Source organism: Eubalaena glacialis, chromosome 6 (genome assembly GCF_028564815.1).
Source record: "Eubalaena glacialis isolate mEubGla1 chromosome 6, mEubGla1.1.hap2.+ XY, whole genome shotgun sequence".
In the NCBI taxonomy this organism is placed as follows: Eukaryota; Metazoa; Chordata; class Mammalia; order Artiodactyla; family Balaenidae; genus Eubalaena; species Eubalaena glacialis.
The window spans coordinates 72,698,582-72,720,174 of NC_083721.1; the positions used below are offsets into that span (position 1 = coordinate 72,698,582).

The following is a 21,593-nucleotide window of genomic DNA, read 5'->3' on the forward strand; positions in this document are numbered from 1 at the left end:
GTGAAGAGTCACACCAGATCACTCATTACTAGATCGGGTCAAACAGAATTCAAGTCACTGCTATGGCCCTGGGGCCTCCTCTCCCCACCTACCCACCCCCCAAGGGGAAATCCATTCTCGCATTTTATAAAGTGAAGGACTGAGGTTGAATGGGAAGGTGGAAGGGCTCAGCCTGGCAGGAGTACTACACGGATTAACAGTGTGGTTGAAACTGGGGTCCAAGATCCCTGACCCCAAGTGCTGGGCTGTGTCCCAGACGGACCCCTCAGTCTCCTCTCACAGGGTCTTCCTCCACTCATCCCACCCCCGTGCCCTAGAATGACTCCCTTCTCCTTCCAGGCCACAGAGCCCTTTATCCCAACAGAGGGTGAAGTTCTAGAAGACAGTGGCTCACACCAAACACAGAACCTCAGACTTCATGGCCAAGAGGACCTCAGAGGTCTTATTGACAGAGGCCCAGAGAAGGCAAATAACTTGTCCAAGATCACACAGAGCTCTTGGGCCACTACTAAGGAAGGAGCTGGAAACAGAACCTAGACCTTTTTTTTTTTTTTTAATTTATTTATTTTTGGCTTCGTTGGGTCTTCGTTGCTGTACGTGGGCTTTCTCTAGTTGCGGTGAGCTGGGGTTACTCTTCGTTGCGGTGCACGGGCTTCTCATTGCGGTGGCTTCTCTTGTTGCGGAGCACAGGCTCTAGGCGCGTGGGCTTCAGTAGTTGTGGCATGAGGGCTCAGTAGTTGTGGCTCGCGGGCTCTAGAGTGCAGGCTCAGTAGTTGTGGCGCACAGGCTTAGTTGCTACGCGGCATGTGGGATCTTCCCGGACCAGGGCTCGAACCTGTGTTCCCTGCATTGGCAGGTGGATTCTTAACCACTGCACCACCAGGGAAGTCCCAAACCTAGACCTTCTGATTCCACTTTAAAGTTCCTTCCAGCTGTGAGATTTTGTGATTTCTTGACACCTGTCCAGCAAGCTTTCCTCTACTCTAGAGCTGCTTTCATCACAAAACTCTTGCCCTGAAATCCCCAAGGTACCTTGTCTGGCCACTGGCTGTGGCCATAACAGCTTATGTCCTTGGCCCTTTGAGGGGATAAGATTCTTCGCTAGGGCATTTGGAAATACATTCTGCAACCTCATTCCCCGTCTTGTGGCCAAATCCCCAAAGTTCCCTAAGTCATCATCCTCAGTGTCCCTCCTCCCAGGCCTGGGGACTCAGACCAGCACACTTACACTTTCCCTTCTCCCAGTTGTGCTCTCCCTACCCCACACCTCCAGTCTGGCCCAAGACATGATCCTGCCTCTGGCTGGGATGCAGGATCACAGGATGTAAAGATGGAAGGATGTTAAGGATCAGAGTCCTGCCCCACACTGGAGAGCTGTCTCCTGCAGACCTCTGTTCCTTCTCTCTGTTGCTTGAGGATCTGAGTGGACATCAGAGCCTTCACTCATTTATTGAGCACCTAAAATGTATATGTTTTCAACAAGCACCAAGTATGTAGCAGGCACTGTTAGAGCCTTTTTTTTTTTAAAGAATTTGTTTATTTATTTATTTATGGCTGTGTTGGGTCTTCGTTTCTGTGCGAGGGCTTTCTCTAGTTGTGGCAAGTGGGGGCCACTCTTCATCGCGGTGCGCAGGCCTCTCACTATCGTGGCCTCTCTTGTTGCGGAGCACAGGCTCCAGACGCGCAGGCTCAGTAATTGTGGCTCACGGGCCCAGCTGCTCCGTGGCACGTGGGATCTTCCCAGACCAGGGCTCGAACCCGTGTACCCTGCATTGGCAGGCAGATTCTCAACCACTGCGCCACCAGGGAAGCCCTTAGAGCCTTTTTATCTCATGTGAGCCTCATGAAAAAGCCCAGTGAGGTAAGGATTATGCCCATTTTACAGATCAGGAGGTTGAGGTTCAGAAAATTCTTCAATTTGCCCTAGATTATGGAGCTAGTAAGTCTAGAATTAGGAATAAAACCTATGTTTCTCTAACTAGAAGTCAAAGCCCCATGCACAAAGGGAGAGGGAGGGGCGAAAGGTTGTGGGAAGGGGGAAATGTGTGTGAAACACAATCTTCCATGGCCTCCCTGCCTACAGGACCCAGGGGGTGAATATCACTGTAGAAATTATTCCATAGCTTCAAACCAAATTTCAGAGAGGGGGGTGTCAGTGGGCAAGGGGGGCAGGAGGGTTAGCTCCTTGTCAGCCCTGACACACAACCTGCCAGCTCTCAGCCTGTGCACTTGTGATCACCTGGTTGCATCCTGGAAACTACCCAGCCACACCTAGGCAGGTGGCCCGCCCCTCCTCTGCGGGTTGAGCAAGCAGGAAAAGGTGGCAGCAAGAGGCAGTGGGCAGATCTGCTGGGCAATGGTGGCCGGAGCCCCAGCTAGGATGGGCTTTCTCTGGGGCCTGGCTCTGCCCCTTTTCTTCTTCTGCTGTGTGACTGGGGCTCCCGGGAGCTCTGCAGGTAAGGAAGCAAGAGGGTGCCTGTGGGCTTCTCTCCTGACTCTGGGTGGGAGCTTCTGTACTGCAGCCCTTTGTGGGTGAGGGTAGCTCTCTCAGGCTAGTTATTATCAACCATAAAGCTATACATGAAGTACTACTATGGCTGATAAAGAGTATGCAACGGCAATGGGTCAGCTTAAGCACGTGGGACGCTGCAGTCCATACAAATGTGAGGTTGCTGCGGGTTTGTCTTTATGCCTCTGAGGGTGTGAGTACGTGGGGCGGGGAGATTGCGGGGGTCAGGGAGGTGCAGGCTGGTGATAAATCTGATTAGAGCCTAAGAATGTGGCTTGACAAGATTCTTACTCCTCCAAGTTTATTTTCTAGCATGGAGTTCCTTCAAAAACCCATTTTTGTGTGAAAAGTCTGACTGTCACAGGGTGCTTGTGGAGGGTGGATTCTGAGAGAGGCAGGGCTTTTATGAAAGAAGAGAATGAACATTGATCTGTAATAGGAACTGTGCGAGGCTTGTCACATGCATTATCTCTTGTAAAAATAGACTTTATTTTTTAGAGCAGTTTTAGGTTCACAGCAAAATTGAGCAGAAAGTACAGAGATTCCTATGTATCTTCTGCCCACCTCCCCATAGCCTCCTCTGCTATTAACATCCCTCACCAGAGAGGTACATGTATTACAATCGAGGAAGCTACATTGACACATCATTACCATGCGTTATCTTTTAAGACTTTATTTTTCAGAGCAGTTTTAGCTTCACAGCAAAATTGAGAGGAAGGTACAGGGATTTCCCATATACTCCCATTACTATCTTTTTTTTTTTTTCCTGTGTGATCATCACTTTTTTTTTTGACATGGATATACCCATAACGTTTTATTGACTGAAAAAAGTTGTAACACAATATATACAGTTTGATGACATTTTGACATATATACACTACTGATACTATGTATAAAATAGATAACTAATGAGAACCCACTGTATAGCACAGGCAACTCTACTCAGCCATCAGTATCCTTTTAATCCTCACAGTTAACCCTGTGAGAGAGATACAGTTCTCATTCTTACTCTCGTCCAGCCCCACCCCCCCGCCACCATGAGGAGACTGAGGCTTCTTACCGGGATTAAGTAACTTGTCTGCAGAGCCAGGCTTTTATTCCACACATACCTAACCCCTGGACCACACTGCCTCCTGCATGCATTCATGATCTACCAGGCTTGTGCTGCACATTTTTTTTTCTAACTTTTTAAATTTTTTTTTTGGCTGCGTTGGGTCTTCGTTGCTGTGCGCGGGCTTCTCTTGTTGCGGAGCATGGGCTCTAGGCGCGCGGGCTTCAGTCGTTGTAGCGTGTGGGCTCAGTAGTTGTGGCTTGCGGGCTTAGTTGCTTCACAGCATGTAGGATCTTCCCAGACCAGGGCTCGAAACCATGTCCCCTGCATTGGCAGGTGGATTCTTAACCACTGCACCACCAGGGAATTCCTGTGCTGCACATTTGACATTTAATTTAATGTAATATTCACAATCCTATGAAATAGGTACCCCAGCTCCATTCCACAGATGGGAAAATGTAGGCTTGGAGCCGGGAGAATTGACCGGGTCACAAGGTTGGTAAGCAGCAGAGAGGGGACTCGAACTCAAGAGTCCAAAGTCTGCATGCTTTCCTCTCCACCAGTTTGATTTGAGGAATGGGTCAGGAGAGCTGCAGCATTCTAGAGCTGTAAAGGGCCAGGGTAGGCTTTGCTCTATTTGAGAAGACCCCCAGTGGGTAAGAGAGTTGGGTGGGGGGTTGTGAGGGCCCCAGAGATGAAGAGGCTATGGGTTTGGGAAGCATGAGGAGGTTTCACCGCAGGATGACCCCACAAGGCTCCCAAGAAAGGAAGAAAATGTGTGAGGGGAGGTCAGTGGTCAGACCCCACAGTTTGAGCTTCAGGCTGAGTGGGTGGCCGCAGAAGGGCTCTGCCTCCACCTGTGGGGACTGAGAGGCTCAGAGAAGTATCTCGGGCTTTGAAGTGGAGAGAAGTAAGTATATTTCTGTAAAAGCGTGGTTTGTGTGTGTAGGTAGACTGCACTGAACGGGTAATGAGAGCGAATGCCATGACCACCTAATCCTCATGTGGGTACAGCCTGAAACTCTCGCTATATGAAAGTAGGTTGTGTGCTCTCAGGTGACTCCTTGAAAGGACATGGTCAGGGAGGGATGCTTAATAACCCCCTGCAGGCTTTGGAATGTAAGGGCTTCCCCATTCCCCTTCCCCTCTGGTCCTCACCCCCATGAGACCCTCGCTGGTAGGAGACAGAGTCAGGATTTGCACCAGTAAATCATCAGACTCCAGAGCTGGTAGGCAACACGCCTGGGACTAGAACCCAGTCTCTTGCCTCCTGGCCCAGTGATGCTTCATTATCCAATGGGAGACACAAGAGGACAAGCCGAGGACCTGTCCTGACACTCTGGGTAGAGGTGACCAAATGGTCCTGGCCCTCCTTTGGGTCCTTGGGTACTTTGGGGCCAGTAGGTCTCAGGAAAGACCATCTTAAACCATAAGGACCCCGAAAAAGTGTGCTTATATTTTCATCTGTTCCTTCCAAGAGTAAGGTTACTAGATAAAACACAGGGTGTCCACCTAAATTTGAATTTCAGGTAATGACTTTATCAGTATAAGTATGTCTTAAATATTACATGAGAAATACACATACTAAAAAAATTTGTCATTAAAATAATTCCTTGTTTATCTGAAATTCAAATTCAAATTTAACTGGACATCCTGTATTTTTATTTGCTAAATCTGGCAACCCTCCTCAAGAGGCACCATGGCCCACATACAGAGAGAGCCCCTCCCCCTCTGTAGACAGGAGAGGCACCCTTGTCAGCTCCTAAATATTTGCTGTAGCCTCCCCCGGGCAATGTGTGCCTGCTGGCCCTCCACTCACACGACCTCAGAATGTCGGTCCAGTGAGCAGAGACATCCTGCCCTGGGGAGACACGCTAGCAGCATCTTTCTAAAACGTACAGTTTTGCTTCACCTGGCTCCCTGTTTCCTGTGGAAGACGCTGGGTTCATCATTTCTGGAGTTCCAGGGTTCCATCCTTGCCGTCTAAGGCCCGCGTTCAGGAGAGGCTTGAGCAGGTGGGAAGCTTGCCCTTTTCCTTTGCTAGAGCCCTGGGGACTCTGCCTGCTTCCCTCTTTTGCAGCAGCCATCACCCACACTGTCCAGGAAATTCCTCTCCTCCAGTCCCCACAGCTACCTTTCAACACAAAACCACAGATGTTTCTTGTGGTTGAAGTGTTTTACTTCCATGGGGAAACAGTCACTGGATGAGAAAAGAATTGATAGGAAAGTGACAAGGGGGTTGTGGTGTGATGAATTGGGAGATTGGGATTGACATGTATACACTGATGTGTATAAAATGGATGACTAATAAGAAAATAAATAAATAAACATTTAAAAAAAAAAAAGAAAGTGGCAAGATTCTTCCAGAAAGTTCTAAGAGTTGCAGTCCCTGCTCCGCAGTTCTTGGCTCACTTGGGTCTTCTGCCTTTTTTGCTCCCCCTTGAAGCTGGATCCTGGCCCTACACATTCACTCAGATGGTTTCAGACCAATAATCAACTAGATTCTGGGGATTGCTTGCCTCATGTGGGCCATCAGAGGACATCAGTCAGGGCAATCCCAGTTCCATGGCTGCCATATGGGCCTGGTCTTCCCAATAGTGCCTCCTCTTCCTTGAATATATAGATGAAAAATAGGGTAAAAGCAGTCCCCCTCCCCACCTTCCTCCCAGCAGTGCCCAGGGCATAAGCACAAGAGCTTGTGTGAAGTCAGTGCCCTGGGACTCATAGCTCACAAAGTTGGTCTTACCCAACACAGGCCCCAGCACCAGTGGATCAGGCCACACAGAAGTGCCTGCTGTGACTCCAGGGGTCAGGATGAGCTCAGAGGGAGTCTTCCAGAACACTGACCTCACTGAGACCTCTATGTCAAACCATATCTCTTTGGAAACTCAAACCCTAAGCACCCAGACCTCTGATAGGACCTTCCTTCCAGGCAGCACCATTTCAGTAGCAGAGAACAGGGAAAACAAGACCATGGCCCTCACAAAAATAATGCCTTCCAAGTCCTCGGCTGTGATCACCACTCCTATGGAGACATCAGCCACAAGTGGCAGCCCCACGGGACATGGAATGACCACAGTTGAGACCGTCACAGGCACTGAGCTCTCAAAAGCTGCCCTTGACACCCTTTGCAATTTCGACAGCTCTGAAGAGGCAAAGAGAATCATGGTTGACTTCTTGAAATTAGCTCACACCTCTACAGAAGCCGAGGCCTTGTCCTCGGAGAGCAGCGCTTCCTCTGATAGCTCAGTTCCAGCCATTACCACCTCACAAGCCCTGTCACCTGACATCGCTGCTCTGGCTAAAGCCTTGGTTACCTACAGCATCAGCAACATCGAGGTGATCAACTGCAGTGTTATAGAAATAGAAGCAGCTGCCAGCGTCCCTGGGACCTCAGACATAGATCGCAGCCCCACGGGAGGAAAGGCCCTGTCTACCCCTGAGACATCAGCTTTGCCTGACTCCACTGAAGCAAAATCACACCTCGCCAGGACCACAACCTCTGCTGAGACCTTGTCAACAGCCAGCACCACAGAATCAGCCACACCTGACATCACACTCACCATCAATAGCACCACAGAAATGGAAACAACAGCAGCCAAGGCCACGGCCCCCAGTGGAAACTTGGTGACAGTTAGCATGAACCTCTTGGAAGAAAACTCATCCCTCTCTGTTGAGACAACAAGCCACACCGAGGTCTCAGGAGCAGTTACAATCTCCACGGGGACTGCGTCAACAGCAGGCAAGGTGACTTCCCCTGTTGGGTTCTCAGCTACGGTCTACAGCCTCTCTGAAGTAACTACCATCATGAGCTCCACCCCCTCAGAGACTTCTACCACAGACATCACATTCAGTGTGCCCGTTCCCAACAGCAGGAGCCCTCTTCCTTCTGTCCATCTGGCTACGGCCAACAGCAGCCAAGAAACAAACATCACCTTAGCCAAGGCCACAGCCTCAACAAAGACCTTGAAGATAGCCAGCACAGCTGGAGGGAAACCCTCAACAGCCATGCCCACCAGTGCTCAGACAAGTCTGACAGATGTTACTGCAGGTGAGCGGCTTCCCCCATGTATGATTTTTGGGGATTTGGGGTTTGGAGTCTGCATGTTTAAGGAGTAGTGAGAAAGGAAGGATCTGGAGGCCTATTCTGAGCCCTGTCTCTGATGTCACCTCTTCATGATCTTCTAGTGGTTCTTGCCAAAATCAGTAACGAGCAGAATTAAGGTGGTGTATGGAAAAAATGTGGAGAAATGGTTTGGGATCTTGTCTCTGCCCTTAGCAACCTGAGTGACCTAGAACAGGTCCCTCTCCCTCTCTGGGCCTCAGTTTCTCCACCAGTTGCTGGAGGAGGTTGCAATGAAGTCCTTTCCATCTCTGCCATTCTATGGAGTTGACTGTTGAGTAACTACTGTGCACCAGGCAAGGACGCAAATTTTACTTAAAAGACACAGCCCTCATTATCTGATGCCTCTGGTTCAGCCAGGGCCATACCATGTGGGCATCTGGCCTAAGTTGCTGCCCTCTGAGCAGCTGGGACCCCATGAAAATGGAGCTCACTGGATGCACTTGCTGGGATTGGTGCCGTAAATGGTGACTTAAAATAAATAAATAAATTGGGCAAAGGTTTGGGAGTCTAAAGCTACATCTCTGGGCAGGACAGGAATAAAGACGCAGACCTAGAGAATGGACTTGAGGACACGGGGAGGGGGAAGGGTAAGCTGAAACAAAGTGAGAGAGTGGCATGGACATACATACGCTACCAAATGTAAAATAGATAGCTAGTGGGAAGCAGCTATATAGCACAAGGAGATCAGCTTGGTGCTTTGTGACCACCTAGAGGGGTGGGATAGGGAGGATGGGAGGGAGACGCAAGAGGGAGGGGATATGAGGATATATGTATATGTATAGCTGATTCACTTTGTTATACAGCAGAAACTAACAGAACAATGTAAGGCAATTATACTCCAATAAAGATGTTAAAAAAAATAAGAAATAAAGCTACGTCTCTAAGACAACAGATATTTCTCAGGGAAGAGGTGCCTTGTCAGTGGCTGCTGGGTCAGCCCAGCTCCCAGTCAGCCTATAGCCTTCACCTCCACTTCCCATCACTCTTTCCTCGTGCCTCATCCCTGCAGTATCCTCAGCTTGCACTGCCTTTTTGGGAGGGTGAAATAAAAATATTAATCACAACCACCCTACTGAATATCTTTTGTCTTTCAGGCAGAGGTGATATAAAAATATTTCACAACTAGTAAGCATTGGCACCAGCTGAAGTTTCTCTCTGATGCCAGGCAGTATACTACTGTATGAGCTTTGCATGTTATCTCCTCTAACTAAACCTTCAAAACTACCTTATGAGGTGGGTATTCTTACCCCACCTGACAGATGAAGAAAGAGATTTAAAGATGGTAAAAAAGTAGCAGTGGAATTCCAAATGAAAGTCTGTTTGATTCCAAAACTCAGTCTCATGTTGTGCTTTTATTTTTAAAGGCTCAATTTATTAATGTATTTTTATTTTAAAAAGCTTTTCTTGTATTTGTTGATTAGATGATACATTCACATGATTTGAAATTCAGTAAGTACAAAAGAGTACACCATAAAATGTCTTTCTCCCATTGTTGTCCCCCAACTCCCCAATTTTCCTTACATACATAACTGATGGTATCACTTTCTTGTGAATCCTCTTCTGGACATGAAATATGCATATGGAAGCATAAGAAGGAAGATGAAAGATATCTACATATTATATCGATATAATATAGACATAGATACTATATCATATAGATATAGAATAATATCTCTCATCTTCCTTTTCATGCAAATGGAGCATGTGTTAAACACAGATATCTGAGACAAGGCTATTCTTTTTTATGGCTTCTCAGTATTTTGTTTTACCATAATTTATTTAACCAGTGTTTTATGGATGGACATTTAGGTCTTTTTTTTTTTTTAACATCTTTATTGGAGTATAATTGCTTTACAATGGTGTGTTAGTTTCTGCTTTATAACAAAGTGAATCAGCTATACATATACATATATCCCCATATCTCTTCCCTCTTGAGTCTCCCTCCCTCCCACTCTCCCTATCCCACCCCTCTAGGTGATCACAAAGCACCGAGCTGATCTCCTTGTGCTATGTGGCTGCTTCCCACTAGCTATCTATTTTACGTTTGGTAGTGTATATATGTCCATGCCACTCTCTCACTTTGTCCCAGCTTACCCTTCCCCCTCCCCATGTCCTCAAGTCCATTCTTTAGTAGGTCTGCGTCTTTATTCCCGTCTTGCCCCTAGGTTCTTCATGACCTTTTTTTTTTTTTTTCAGATTCCATATATATGTGTTAGCATATGGTATTTATTTTTCTCTTTCTGACTTACTTCACTCTGTATGACAGACTCTAGGTCCATCCACCTCACTACAAATAACTCAATTTCATTTCTTTTTATGCCTGAGTAATATTCCATTGTATATATGTGCCACATCTTCTTTATCCATTCATCTATTGATGGACACCTAGGTTGCTTCTATGTCCTGGCTATTGTAAATAGAGCTGCAATGAATATTGTGGTACATGACTCTTTTTGGACATTTAGGTCTTTTCCAGTACTTTGTTATGACAAACAGTGCTGCAGTAAATAGCACATTTTTCACATGTGTGTTATTTTCTGTAGGATAAACTTCTAAGTGCAATTGCTGGATCAATTCTAGTAGTATTCTAATAAGAAGAAACGACTAAAATGTGGCAGGTAAAGGCAGGCAGATTAGGGCTCAAGAAAAGACGGAAGTTGCCTACAAGCTGCTAAGTCAGGAAGGCTGGATTGAAAGACCTCTGCCAACCTGGAGCTGGAAGCACTGGCTGAGCGCATCCCCTCAGAGACCAGCCTCTCTGCAGCCTTCTCCCAGGCTGGCCCCTTTCCCAACAGCCCCATCTGGGCCTCCAGGCCTTGAGAACATTCTAGATCCACTTTCATTTCTCCTTCCTCACACTACTCTTTTGACTTCTCCAAATGTGGATGGAGCCTCTAGCCATCATTTCCTTCCCTCTTGTTGGGAAGACACTACGATGGGTCCAATTACTGGAGAGAAGGAATCTTTTCTCTTTGCAGTGAATAGAGGTAAGGTCCTATGTGAACACAGACTCATTTACACACGAGCGTGAGCACACTGTGCAGCGTGGGGACAGAGACTGGGTAGCACAGTTCACATCTTGACTTACCCATATTTTCATCTTCCTACTGTTCTCAACTTGCAGGTGAGGATGGAGGCTTCCTCCTCCTGAGGCTGAGCGTGGCCTCCCCAGAAGACCTCACTGCCCCCAGAGTGGCAGAGAGGTTGATGCAGCAGGTGAGTGGCACTTTCTGTGCCAGGGAGTAGAGGAGAGTGAGAGGTTCTCGGAGACACTGGGGAAGATCTACAGGATACAGAAGATACTGTACACTTGGGAGGGTCTAGTTTCTTATGGAGTATTAGGAGTGAGATCTAAGAATCCCTGCCTGGCTTTGCTTCTGTCTGTTTTTCCTGAGTTCTGAATTCCCCTTCTCTGCTATGTAGAAAAAGATTCTTTCCCTCATCCCAATTTCCTCAGGCTTTAGGAAGATCAGGCTTTCTGGCCCCTGGGAGAAGGTCAATGTTATAAATGGGCAGATAGGCAGGACTTTAGTTGCAAGTGGCGGCAACCCAACTCATCGTAGCTTATACAATAGGCAAGGTATTGGCTGAGAAACCTAGAAGTGGCTGTCCAGCTTCAGTTATGGCTGGATCCAGAAGCTCAAACAGGACCATCAGGATTATCTCTTTCTCTCCCCCTCTTAGCTCTGCTCCCTTCATTCCTCAGAGTCTCTTCATATGTAAGGAAAGGTGGCTGTGACAGCCCTAGATTCACAAGACACTTACCTCTCCCAAGATCTGCATATCATACGAGGGAAAGACTGATCTCATTGACCCGGAAAGGCCACCATGACTGACAGCCCTACCTGAACCACATGGAATGGGAAGGAAAGGCCCCAAAGGAAATAGGGATGTTAGACAGAAAACAAAAAACAAACAAAAAAGCCCCCATAGATGTACGCTCTAGATGGGGACCAAGGTTATATTTGTAGAAGTTGGGGAAATTCTCCTAAAACCCAGATCCCTGGACAAAGCTTCTAGTGGTGGAATTCTAGGGTTAGGGTTTTGGGGGATGGTGTGAGTCATTGGAAGGTTAGAATGAGTCAGCTCAGCCTAGCTCTTGTGCCCCCATCTTGCTGCCAGGGGATGATGGGAAGAGGGAATATTTGGGCCCTAGAAGTTCTCTTAGTGGAAGGGGGGCCTATCAGGACTCCCATAATAAGGAGGTCCCTGAACATGGCATGGGGTTTTTAAGTGGGAGAGCCAAATAAGTGACAAATTCCCACTGCACATGATAATCCAAGTAGCAAGTGTGAATCCTGGTTGAAGAAGGATGCCAAGGATATGTCAGATCTGAGCCCCTCAAACTGGAAACTATTTCAGGGGTCAGAAAGAAGCCAGGGAGATAGGAGCAGATCAGGAGCTGAGGTGCAGGAACCAGGCCATGCAGGTGTTGGGTGTCAGTTCTTGTTGGGAGCTGGCCACTGGCGAAAGGCTCAGGGGTCAGACAAACAACAAGCATTGGCTCCACGTAGACCTGAGTGTGAACTCTAGTTCCTAACTGTGTGACCTTCGGTAAGGTAGTCCGTATTACTTTCCTTCCTTGTTAAATGAGGCTGGTACTACCTGCTTTCTAAAGTTACTGTGAGGTTTAAATGGCATGAAGGACCTAGCCTATGCCCAGCCTGCAAGAGGCTCAGAAAGTGCTGCTGGCCTCCTCATATGTTCCCTTTTGCCCACCAGCTCGACCATAAACTGCGTATGTTTATGTCTCCCATCCAAGTCTCCCTGCTGCGTGTCAGGAGGGGCTGAAGAACATCAGCTGTGACCAGGCACTGCCATGTGCAGAAGCGGGCAGTGCTGCCTGCGGCCTGGGCCCCAGCACGACTGGAGCCATGTTACCTGGAAGGTTCCCATGTAGATCAGCAAGCCACGGCCTTACCCAGTCATGGCAGTGGGACCCTGGCTCACATATGCCTGGGTGTATGTGTGTAGGGAAGGGGTGGGGTCTTCGCCTGTTCCAGAGATGTCCTTGGACTTCCCCTGGCGTGTGTGTTGTGTTTCAGTAAAGAGTGACCTGATCACCCATCTGTCACCTGCTGTGTGCTTCCATCCTACATTAAAATTACACTCAGTGTGGCCCAGGGTCATGTTTTTATGGTACAGGAATTTTGTGCACCCTCACTGCTACCTCCCTCCTTCATGCTCCCCAGGTTCTCAGTTTGGACCTTGATTACAGCACTGACTGAGGCTGGCCCTGGAGCCTCTTGAACTGTGAGGTCCTTCAGAGCAGGAACCACATCTGTTTATCTCGGTACCCCCGGAACCTAGCAGAGCGCCTGGCCTGTAGTAGGATCACAGAGAATGCTTGTTGAATGGACTTGAATTTCAAGTTTTCGACACAAGCAATATTCAATTATTCCTCCCCCATGGCTCATAAGTCATGTTGTTTTTAAAAATTAAACTTGGCTTATTTTTTTTCTATTGTAGAAGTAAAACTTGCATTTACATTTTCGAGAAATTCGAAAGAACCAAGGGGTGGGGGGAAAGGAAATGAGAAGTGGGGGAAGAGAAAGAAAGAAATGTCTAAAATCCCATCTAGCGGTCTGGAGTCGTCTAGTTGTATGTAATACAACCATTGTTAATGTATATGTTCAGCCTCTCCACGTGGGTGGCTCTGAGTGGATCTCCACCAAGAGGTACCTTACATTCAACATTTCCAAGATCAAAGTACTAACCTTACCCCTAAACCTGCTCTGCCTGCATCTTCCTCATCTCAGTTAATGTCAGTTGCATCCTTCAGTTTGTCGAGCCTGAATCCTTGGAACTATTTCTTATTCCTCTGTTTCTTTTTTTTTTTTTTCACATGTTATATCCAATTCATGAGGAAATTCTGTTGGCTCTATTGTCATCAAAATATGCCCAGCACATGAGCCCACCTCACCATCTCTACTGACTGCTCTCACCCTGGTCCAAGCTGCCATCATCTCTCACCTGGATGACTAGTATCTTCTTATCAAGCCTCCCTGTCTCTACCTTTTCCCCCCACTCCCTATCTAGTCCCAGTGCATCAGCCAGAGCTGTCTTTTTATAACGTAAGGCAGACTGTACCACTCCTTAGCTCCAAACCCTTCCAGTTCATTCAGAGAAAAAGCCACATTCCTACAATGCTGCAAAACTGTCCACAATATGCACCCCTCCACCAGCCTCTTGAACTTGCTCACTGCACACGAGCCACACTGACTTCCTTGATGTTCCTCAAATGTGTCAGGCCCTGAATGCATGCTGCTGCTTCAGGACCTTTGCATGCACTGCTCAGTCTGCTTAGAAATATTCTCCAGATATCCTCTTGGCTAACTCCTCCGCCTCCTTCACCTTCTCAGTGGGTCTACCTAACCACTCTCCTCTGCTTTGATTTTCTTCATAACACTGATCACAACCTAACATAATACATGTTTTATTTGTCTTGTTTATTATCTGTCTCCCTCATCTAGAATGAAAGAGTTTGCACACTGCAGCATCCCTAGCATCTAGGATAGTGCCTGGTACAAAAAAGGCTCTCAGTAAATACTTGTTGAGTAAAAGAAGGAAACAAGACAACTTGGATATTGCTTTGAATAAGGGGAGTGTGTGTTTTCAGTTGACTCCCTTCCTTTTGCAGAGTGGGGCAGAATGAGTTTTATAAAGTAGATTGGACAAAAATAATTCAAACATTCCTCTCGGCATATTTGTTCAGCACCTACAACAGAAGAAGGACTATGTTGTGTGCCTTGGGGGATTCAAAGATGTCTCTTCCACATGGATTAAAGTTAGTAGGGGGAGGAAAACTCCTACTCATGCTTAGAAGCCCAGGTCATCCACTACTTCCTCATGGTGGCTTTTCTCAAATTCCCTAAAGGGGAGCTAACATGCTATGTCATGATTTATTTATTATAAGTTTGTTAAATCAGGACAAAGCACCATATAGTATCCATCCCTGTAGCCAAAGAACCTAGCACAGAGCCACGGAGGGCACTCAAATGTTTGGTGAATGACTTAGAGGACGGGCTGTGTGAGCAGATGACCATGAAATATGGGCACTGAGCTCTGAAAGGTAAGAAAATGACATTCAGTGTTGAAGTAACAGAAGATAAATTTAATGATATAATTATTAAGCTGCACTATAGTTAGGCATGAATTGAGAGCAGTTTATATAACACTGCTGTTACAGAAACCCAATTTTTAAATAATTTTTCTTGTTTTGCACTTATTCAAACAGATGATACCTAATAAAGTGGATAATTTAATCTTAATTACATACCTATAAAGACATACATGTACATACAGTGCTGATTACTGTTATTATTGGAAGCCAAAAAAATCTGTAAAATATGGGATACACCAATTAAAAGCATTTAGGAATTAAAGTGTATAATTTTGCTTCTGTGTGTGTGTGTGTGTGTGTGTGTGTGAGAGAGAGAGAGAGAGAGAGAGAGAGAGAGAGAATTACTGGAAATGACCAAAGTTAGCAGAAGTAATGTTACCAAACCAGCAAGAACCAGAAGTGCCTGGAGAAAATTCTCCAGTTATTTAAGATTCAAACGTGTGTATATATGAGATGAAAATGCCACATATATCATAAAGACAAAGGTGGGCGTGGACCTAAACAAGACAACCTGTCTAAAGTCTCCTGTGACTCAGCACAGACTCAGAAGGCAAAAACGCAAGGCCATGATGAGGACAGCGTGAGGTGGAATTTTCTGACAAGAGGCTTCAACTGAAGCTTCTGCACAGCCCATCTTTCCTTCATCCCTTGTGAGGGGGACTGGCCACCAGTTAGTGGAAAGCAGTGAATGGTAACTAACCCCATGGGTGCACCACAAATTGAAGTGAGTGGGCACTTTTTTTGGCATCAATAAATAAGTACATTGGTATATCATACCAGTGCTCGATTATGCATCATCCTGGTCATTAAAAGCTGGCCCAGGGCTTCCCTGGTGGCGCAGTGGTTGAGAATCTGCCTGCCAATGCAGGGGACACGGGTTCAAGCCCTGGTCTGGGAAGATCCCACATGCCGCGGAGCAACTAGGCCCGTGAGCCACAACTACTGAGCCTGTGCGTCTGGAGCCTGTGCTCTGCAACAAGAGAGGCCGCGACAGTGAGAGACCCGCGCACCGCGACGAAGAGTGGCCCCCGCTCGCCGCAACTAGAGAAAGCCCTTGCACAGAAACGAAGACCCAACACAGCCAAAAATAAATAAATAAATAAATTGGAAAAAAAAAAAAAAGCTGGCCCAAGGGTGTTTCTGGAAGGTTCCTTTGAGAGCAGGGAAGGTTGGGCAGGGGAATCTGTGTCTCTGGCCAAACATCTCCCCAGACAGCTCCCTTCGCTCCCCCAGTGCCCACTGAGGGTGTCTCAGCTGCTTGCCACCAACCAGGGGTAGGGGTGTGTGGTCTCTCCTTCCTCTCTGCTAAGCCAACACGTGCCTGGAACCCTGAAGCAGAGCCCCTCAGTTCTTTATTCCAGGTGCATAAGTGACAGAATCACAGAGCCAGGGAGTTGATGAAAATGTGCAGCTGTGTCCTTGATCTAAACGTGCCATTCAGAAGAAGCCTTTCCTTCCCAGCCAGGAGGCTGTCCCCCTCAGGCGCCGTCCTCCTTTCTCATGACTCCCTCTCTCTACATGCCCAGCGCCTCAGCCGTTCTGACCAGGTTGCCAGATAAAATACAGGACACCCAGTTAAATTAGAATTTCAGATAAACAATGAATGCTTTTTAAAATATATGGATATCCCAAATATTTCATGGGACATTCTTATAGTAAAAAATTGTTTGTGGTTTATCTGAAATTCAAATTTAACTGGGCTTTCTGTATTTTTATTGTTAAATCTGACAACCCTACTTTTAATGCCCCCACTCCCACCAGTGTCCCCACCTCTTCCCTTTTCCCAGTCTGTGGGTTTCCTTCTGCTGTGGCAAGCCCCCAACCTTTTCTTAGGCTTACGGACAGCTCCACTGCCTCTGGCAGGATTGTCCGCGACACACATTCTGTCTTTCTGCTCCATCTCCATTTCTCAGTGGGAGGAGAAGAAGCTTAGTGTCTGAACATGGATGAGGGGAGGAAGGACTTCGGGTTTGGGTGCCTTGCTCCCCATTTCCACCTTGCTTTTGTTCTATCAGGTTTCCCTTTAGCAGGTTTGATGACACAAAGTATCTATAATAATCATGTCTTGCACAGCATGGGTCAATCCCTTGCCAAGGGTCCTCACTGGGTTGAGGATGAGATGTAAATTTTGTACTTTACCCTAAAAGAGAGCCTTCCCCTACCTGACCTCAAGTCACGTTACAAAGTCCTCATCGCATAGCTTAGTTTTGGGATTGCAATGGTCAGGGCACGGCAGTCTCGCCAGTCCCCCAGGCTTCCGTTATCCCTCCCTCCTTGTTTTATATTCCGTTCTTTCTAACTGTTGGACAACTCCCCACCCCCCGTGCTGTCTCTCCTCAGTGCCATATGTGCTTAATTCTTTTGATTTAAATTTTTATTATTTTTTAAGTTAATAAAATTTATTTTCAGAGTAGTTTACGTTCACAGTAAAATTGAGCCAAAAGTACAGAGAATTCCCACATAACCCCTTCCCCCCACACACTTACAATCTCCCCCACTATTGACATACCCCATCAGAGAGCATCTGTTACATCTGTTACAATCAATGAACCTATGTTGGTTGACACATCATTAGCATCCAAAGTCCATAGTTTACGTTAAGGTTCACTCTTGGTGTTGTATGGGTTTTGACAAATGTATTATAACATGCATTTGCCATCGTAGTGACGTACAGAATAATTTTACTGCCCTCAATATCCTCTGTGCTCTGCCGATTCATCCTTCCCTCCCTCTTAAGCCCCTAGAAACCACTGATCTTTTTACTATCTCCATAGTTTTGCCTTTTCCAGAATGTCATATACTTGGAATCATAAGCTATGTAACCTTTTCACATTGGCTTCTTTCATGCAATAATATGCATTTAAGTTTCCTTCATGTCTTCTCATGGCTTGATATCTCATATCTTTTTAGTGCTCTGTAGTATTCCATTGTCTGGATGTACCACAGTTTATCTACCTATTCATCTACTGAAAAACATCTTGGTGACTTCCAAATTTTGGCAATTATGAATAAAGTTACTGTAAACATATGTGTATAGGTTTTTATGTGGATATAAGTTTTCATCTCCTTTAGGTAAATACCGAGGAGTGCAATCGCTGGATCATATGGTAAGAGTATGTTTAGTTCTGTAAGAAATTGTCAAACTGTCTTCCAAAGTGGCTGCACCATTTTGGAATTTCCAGGAGCAGGGAATGAGAATCCCTTTTGCTCCACATCCTTATAGCATTTGGTGTTGTCAGTGTTCTGGGTTTTGGCCATTCTCATAGACGTGTAGTGGAATCTTATTGTTTTAATTTGCAATTCCCTAATGATGTATGATGTTGAACATTTTTTCATATGCTTACTTGCCATCTGTATATCTTATTTGGTGAGGTCTATGCTTAGGTCTTTTGCCTATTTTGTAATCAGGTTGTTTGTTTTCTTGTTGTTGAGTTTTAAGAGTCCTTTGTATATTTTGGATAACAGTCCTTTATCAGATGCATCTTTTGCAAATATTTTCCCCCAGGCTTGTCTTCTCATTCTCTTGAAAGAAGTTTTTAATGTTAATGAAGCCCAGCTTATCAATTCTTTCTTTCATGGATCATGACTTTGGTGTTGTATCTGAAAAGTCATTACCATACCCAAGGTCATCTAGGCTTTCTCCTATGTTATCTTTTAGGAGTTTTATAGTTTTGTGTTTTACATTTATGTCTTGATCCATTTTGAGTTAGTTTTTGTGAGGGGTGTAAAGTCTGTGTCTAGAGTCATATTTTTACATGTGGATGTTCAGTTGTTCTAGTACCATTTGTTGAAAAAGCTGTCTTTGTTTCACTGTGTTACCTTTGCTCCTTGGTCAAAGATCAGTTGACTATATTTATGTGAGTCTATTTCTGGGCTCTTTATTCTGTTCCACTGATCTATTTATTTATTCTTTTAATAACACCACACTGTCTTGATTACTATAGTTTATAAAGTACTTAGCTTAAAAGTAAGTCTTGAATTAGGTAGTATAGGTCTTCTGACTTTGTTCTTCTCCTTCAATATTGAATTGACTGTTCTAGGTCTTTTGCCTCTCCACAGAAACTTTAGAATCAGTTTGTGAATATCTATAAAAAATCTTGCTGGGGTTTTGATTGGGATTGCATTGAATCTGTAGATCAATCTGGGAAGAACTAACTTCTTGACAGTATTGAGTCTTCCTATCCATGGACATGGAATATCTCTCCATTTATTTAGTTCTATGATATCTTTCATCAGAGTTTTGTGGTTTTCCATATATAGACCTTGTATATATTTTGTTAGATTTATACCTAAGTATTTAATTCTATTGGTTGGTTGCTAATGGACATGGTAACATGCTTTTAATTTCAAATTCTATTTGTTCATTGCTGGTATATAGGAAAACAATTGATTTTTGTACATTAACCTTGTATCCTACAACCTTGTTATAATTGCTTAATAGTTTCAGGAGGGTTTTTTAGAATCAATTCTTTCAGATTTTCTACATAGACAATCATGTCATTTGTGAACAATGACAGTTTCATTTCTTCCTTCCCAATCTTTATACCTTAAAAAGAATTTTTTGTGTGTCTTATTGAATTAGTTAGGACTTCCAGTACAATGTTGAAAAGCAGTGGTAAGAGGGGACATTCTTGCCTTATTACTGATCTTAGCTGGAAAGCTTTGAGCTTCTCACCATTAAGTATGATGTTAGCTGTAGGATTTTTTGTAGAGTGTGTGTGTGTGTGTGTGTGTGTGTGTGTTTTAACAAGCTAAGGAAGTTCCCCTCTATTCCTAGTCTGCTGAGAGTTTTCATCATAAAAGGGTGTTGAATTTTGTCAAATGCTTTTTCTGCATCTATGGATATGATCATGTGATTTCTTCTTCAGTCTGTTGATGTGATAGATTACATTAATTTATTTTAAAATGTAGAACCAGACTTGCATACCTGGGATAAATTCCACTTTATTGTGGTGTATAACTCTTTTTATTCATTGTTGGATTCGATTTGCTAATATTTTGTTGAGGATTTTTGCATCTATGTTAATGAGAGATTGGTGTATAGTTTTATTTTCTTGTGATGTATTTTTCTGGTTTTAGTATTAGGAAAATGCTGGCCTTACAGAATGAGTTAGGAAGCTTCCCTCTGCTTCAGTCTTCTGAAAGAGATTATAGAGTTGGTAGAATTTCTTCCTGAAATGTTAGGGATCAATAGAATTCACCAGTGAACCTATTTGGGCTATGTGCTTAATTCTTTTTTTTTTTTTTTTTTTTTTGCCACGCCACCCAGCACGTGGGATCTTAGTTCTTCGACCAGGGATCGAACCCTTACCCCCTGCAGTGGAAGCGCAGAGTCCTAACCACTGGACCACCAGAGAATTCCCATGTGCTTAATTCTTGATAAATGAATGCTGGGGTTAAATGAATGTGGTTCTATATGGAGACTTGATTACACTTGGGGGCATTTGAGGGTAAAACGACAGACTTGTACATATTGGGAGGCGCTTCACCTGCTGGGAGAAGTCGTTCTCTATGTAAAGCAGACAGTTTGGAGTGTCTGCTCAGATCAGAAATCATGTTTCTCTTGGAACTTCTTCCAACACCACTTAATCACCTACGAGTCTGAGCCTGATCACCAGGTTTGTATCATGTGACCTCTTTTCCTACTCTGTGGTTACACTTGATTGGACCAGGGAGGGACAACTGACATAAGCTGGACCAATCAGATTCTCTCTTCATGGATTTGGGATATAGGACCAAAAGGCAACTACCCAGCTTCTGCATAGGATTGGAACCGACGTGCTCTGGACACAGGGGGTGTGGACCAGTTGTCAATGGAGTTGTTATACCAGATATGTGTAAAGTTCTGCCTGCTAAGAGAGAAGGATGAGGTGGAAACTGATCAGGTTCCTGGGAAGAGCAGACAGAGTGGGGCTGAGGGACTATGGGGTGGAGCAGCTCAAAAGACTCCAACTGGGGCCCAGGAAAGGACAGAGAAAATGTATCAGGGGTTGGGTACCCTAGATCTAAGGATGGGGTGGTTCCTGGAAAGGGAGCTGAAATGATTTAATCCTTCCTCCAGGGAACACTCCAGATAGGAAAAGGCACTGCATACTTATCCTCTTGAAACGGATGGGCAGAGACCAGCAAGGCAGGGAGGGGTCCTGGGAGAGAGTTGGGGATACTCCATATGGGGGTATCCTTACCAGCCTCCTCAGAGGGCCAGGCCTTGGCTTGTGTTGTGGGGAGGGGAAGAAAGGGATGTGGAGACTGAAGCAAAGATCCAAGTCTGGGCTGGAGTAACCGAGCTTCCCAACATGGAGTAACTGAGGGCTGAAGCAGGACTGGGTCTAACCGACCTCGGCTCCCTCCACCCTCTGTATCAGGCCCTTTAGCCACCAGAGGAAAATCATGAATGAAATCCATGGCTTTGGGAACACAAAAAGTCAGAGGGATTTTATTTAAATAGACTTTAATTAGAGGTAAACTGGAGACTTTTGTGTGCAAATGTATTTTGGTTTTTAATTTAGAGCCATCACCCCATCAACTCTGGTGTGCGCACATAGGGTTCCTGTAGGTCAGTGTCCTCTGTGTGGGTATGTGTGTGTGAGAATCCATCTATTTATATAGTAGGCCTTTATGGCCTCTCCCTGTCAGCCTCTGTGTCTTCTGTACTGACAAGGTGTGGTCTTTATTATTCATTCCCATTATTCATTCTTCTTAAAGAATCCTGAATCCTCATCAGTCACCTTACTTCTTCCAGTCTCCCTAAACCACGGCGCCTGGGAGTGTGTGCAGGTGAGGC

At 45.4% G+C, this 21,593-nt stretch overlaps 1 protein-coding gene across 4 annotated transcripts; it reads left to right on the plus strand.

Annotated features, from left to right (window-relative positions):
- The first annotated feature begins 2,312 nt into the window (after window positions 1-2,312).
- Window positions 2,313-20,111, plus strand: MUC20 (mucin 20, cell surface associated). Of its 4 annotated transcripts, none has more exons than XM_061193203.1 (4): window positions 2,313-2,456; window positions 6,316-7,611; window positions 10,811-10,902; window positions 20,079-20,111. In XM_061193203.1, exons 1-4 carry the CDS (start codon window positions 2,357-2,359, stop codon window positions 20,091-20,093), a joined length of 1,503 nt encoding a protein of 500 aa, XP_061049186.1. In that variant the 5' UTR covers window positions 2,313-2,356; the 3' UTR covers window positions 20,094-20,111. The 4 variants fall into 4 exon arrangements, with proteins under 4 accessions (XP_061049186.1, XP_061049185.1, XP_061049184.1 ...); XM_061193202.1 differs by lacking the exon at window positions 20,079-20,111 and adding an exon at window positions 12,879-13,017; XM_061193201.1 differs by lacking the exon at window positions 20,079-20,111 and adding an exon at window positions 12,409-12,737.
- The last annotated feature ends 1,482 nt before the right edge of the window (window positions 20,112-21,593 follow it).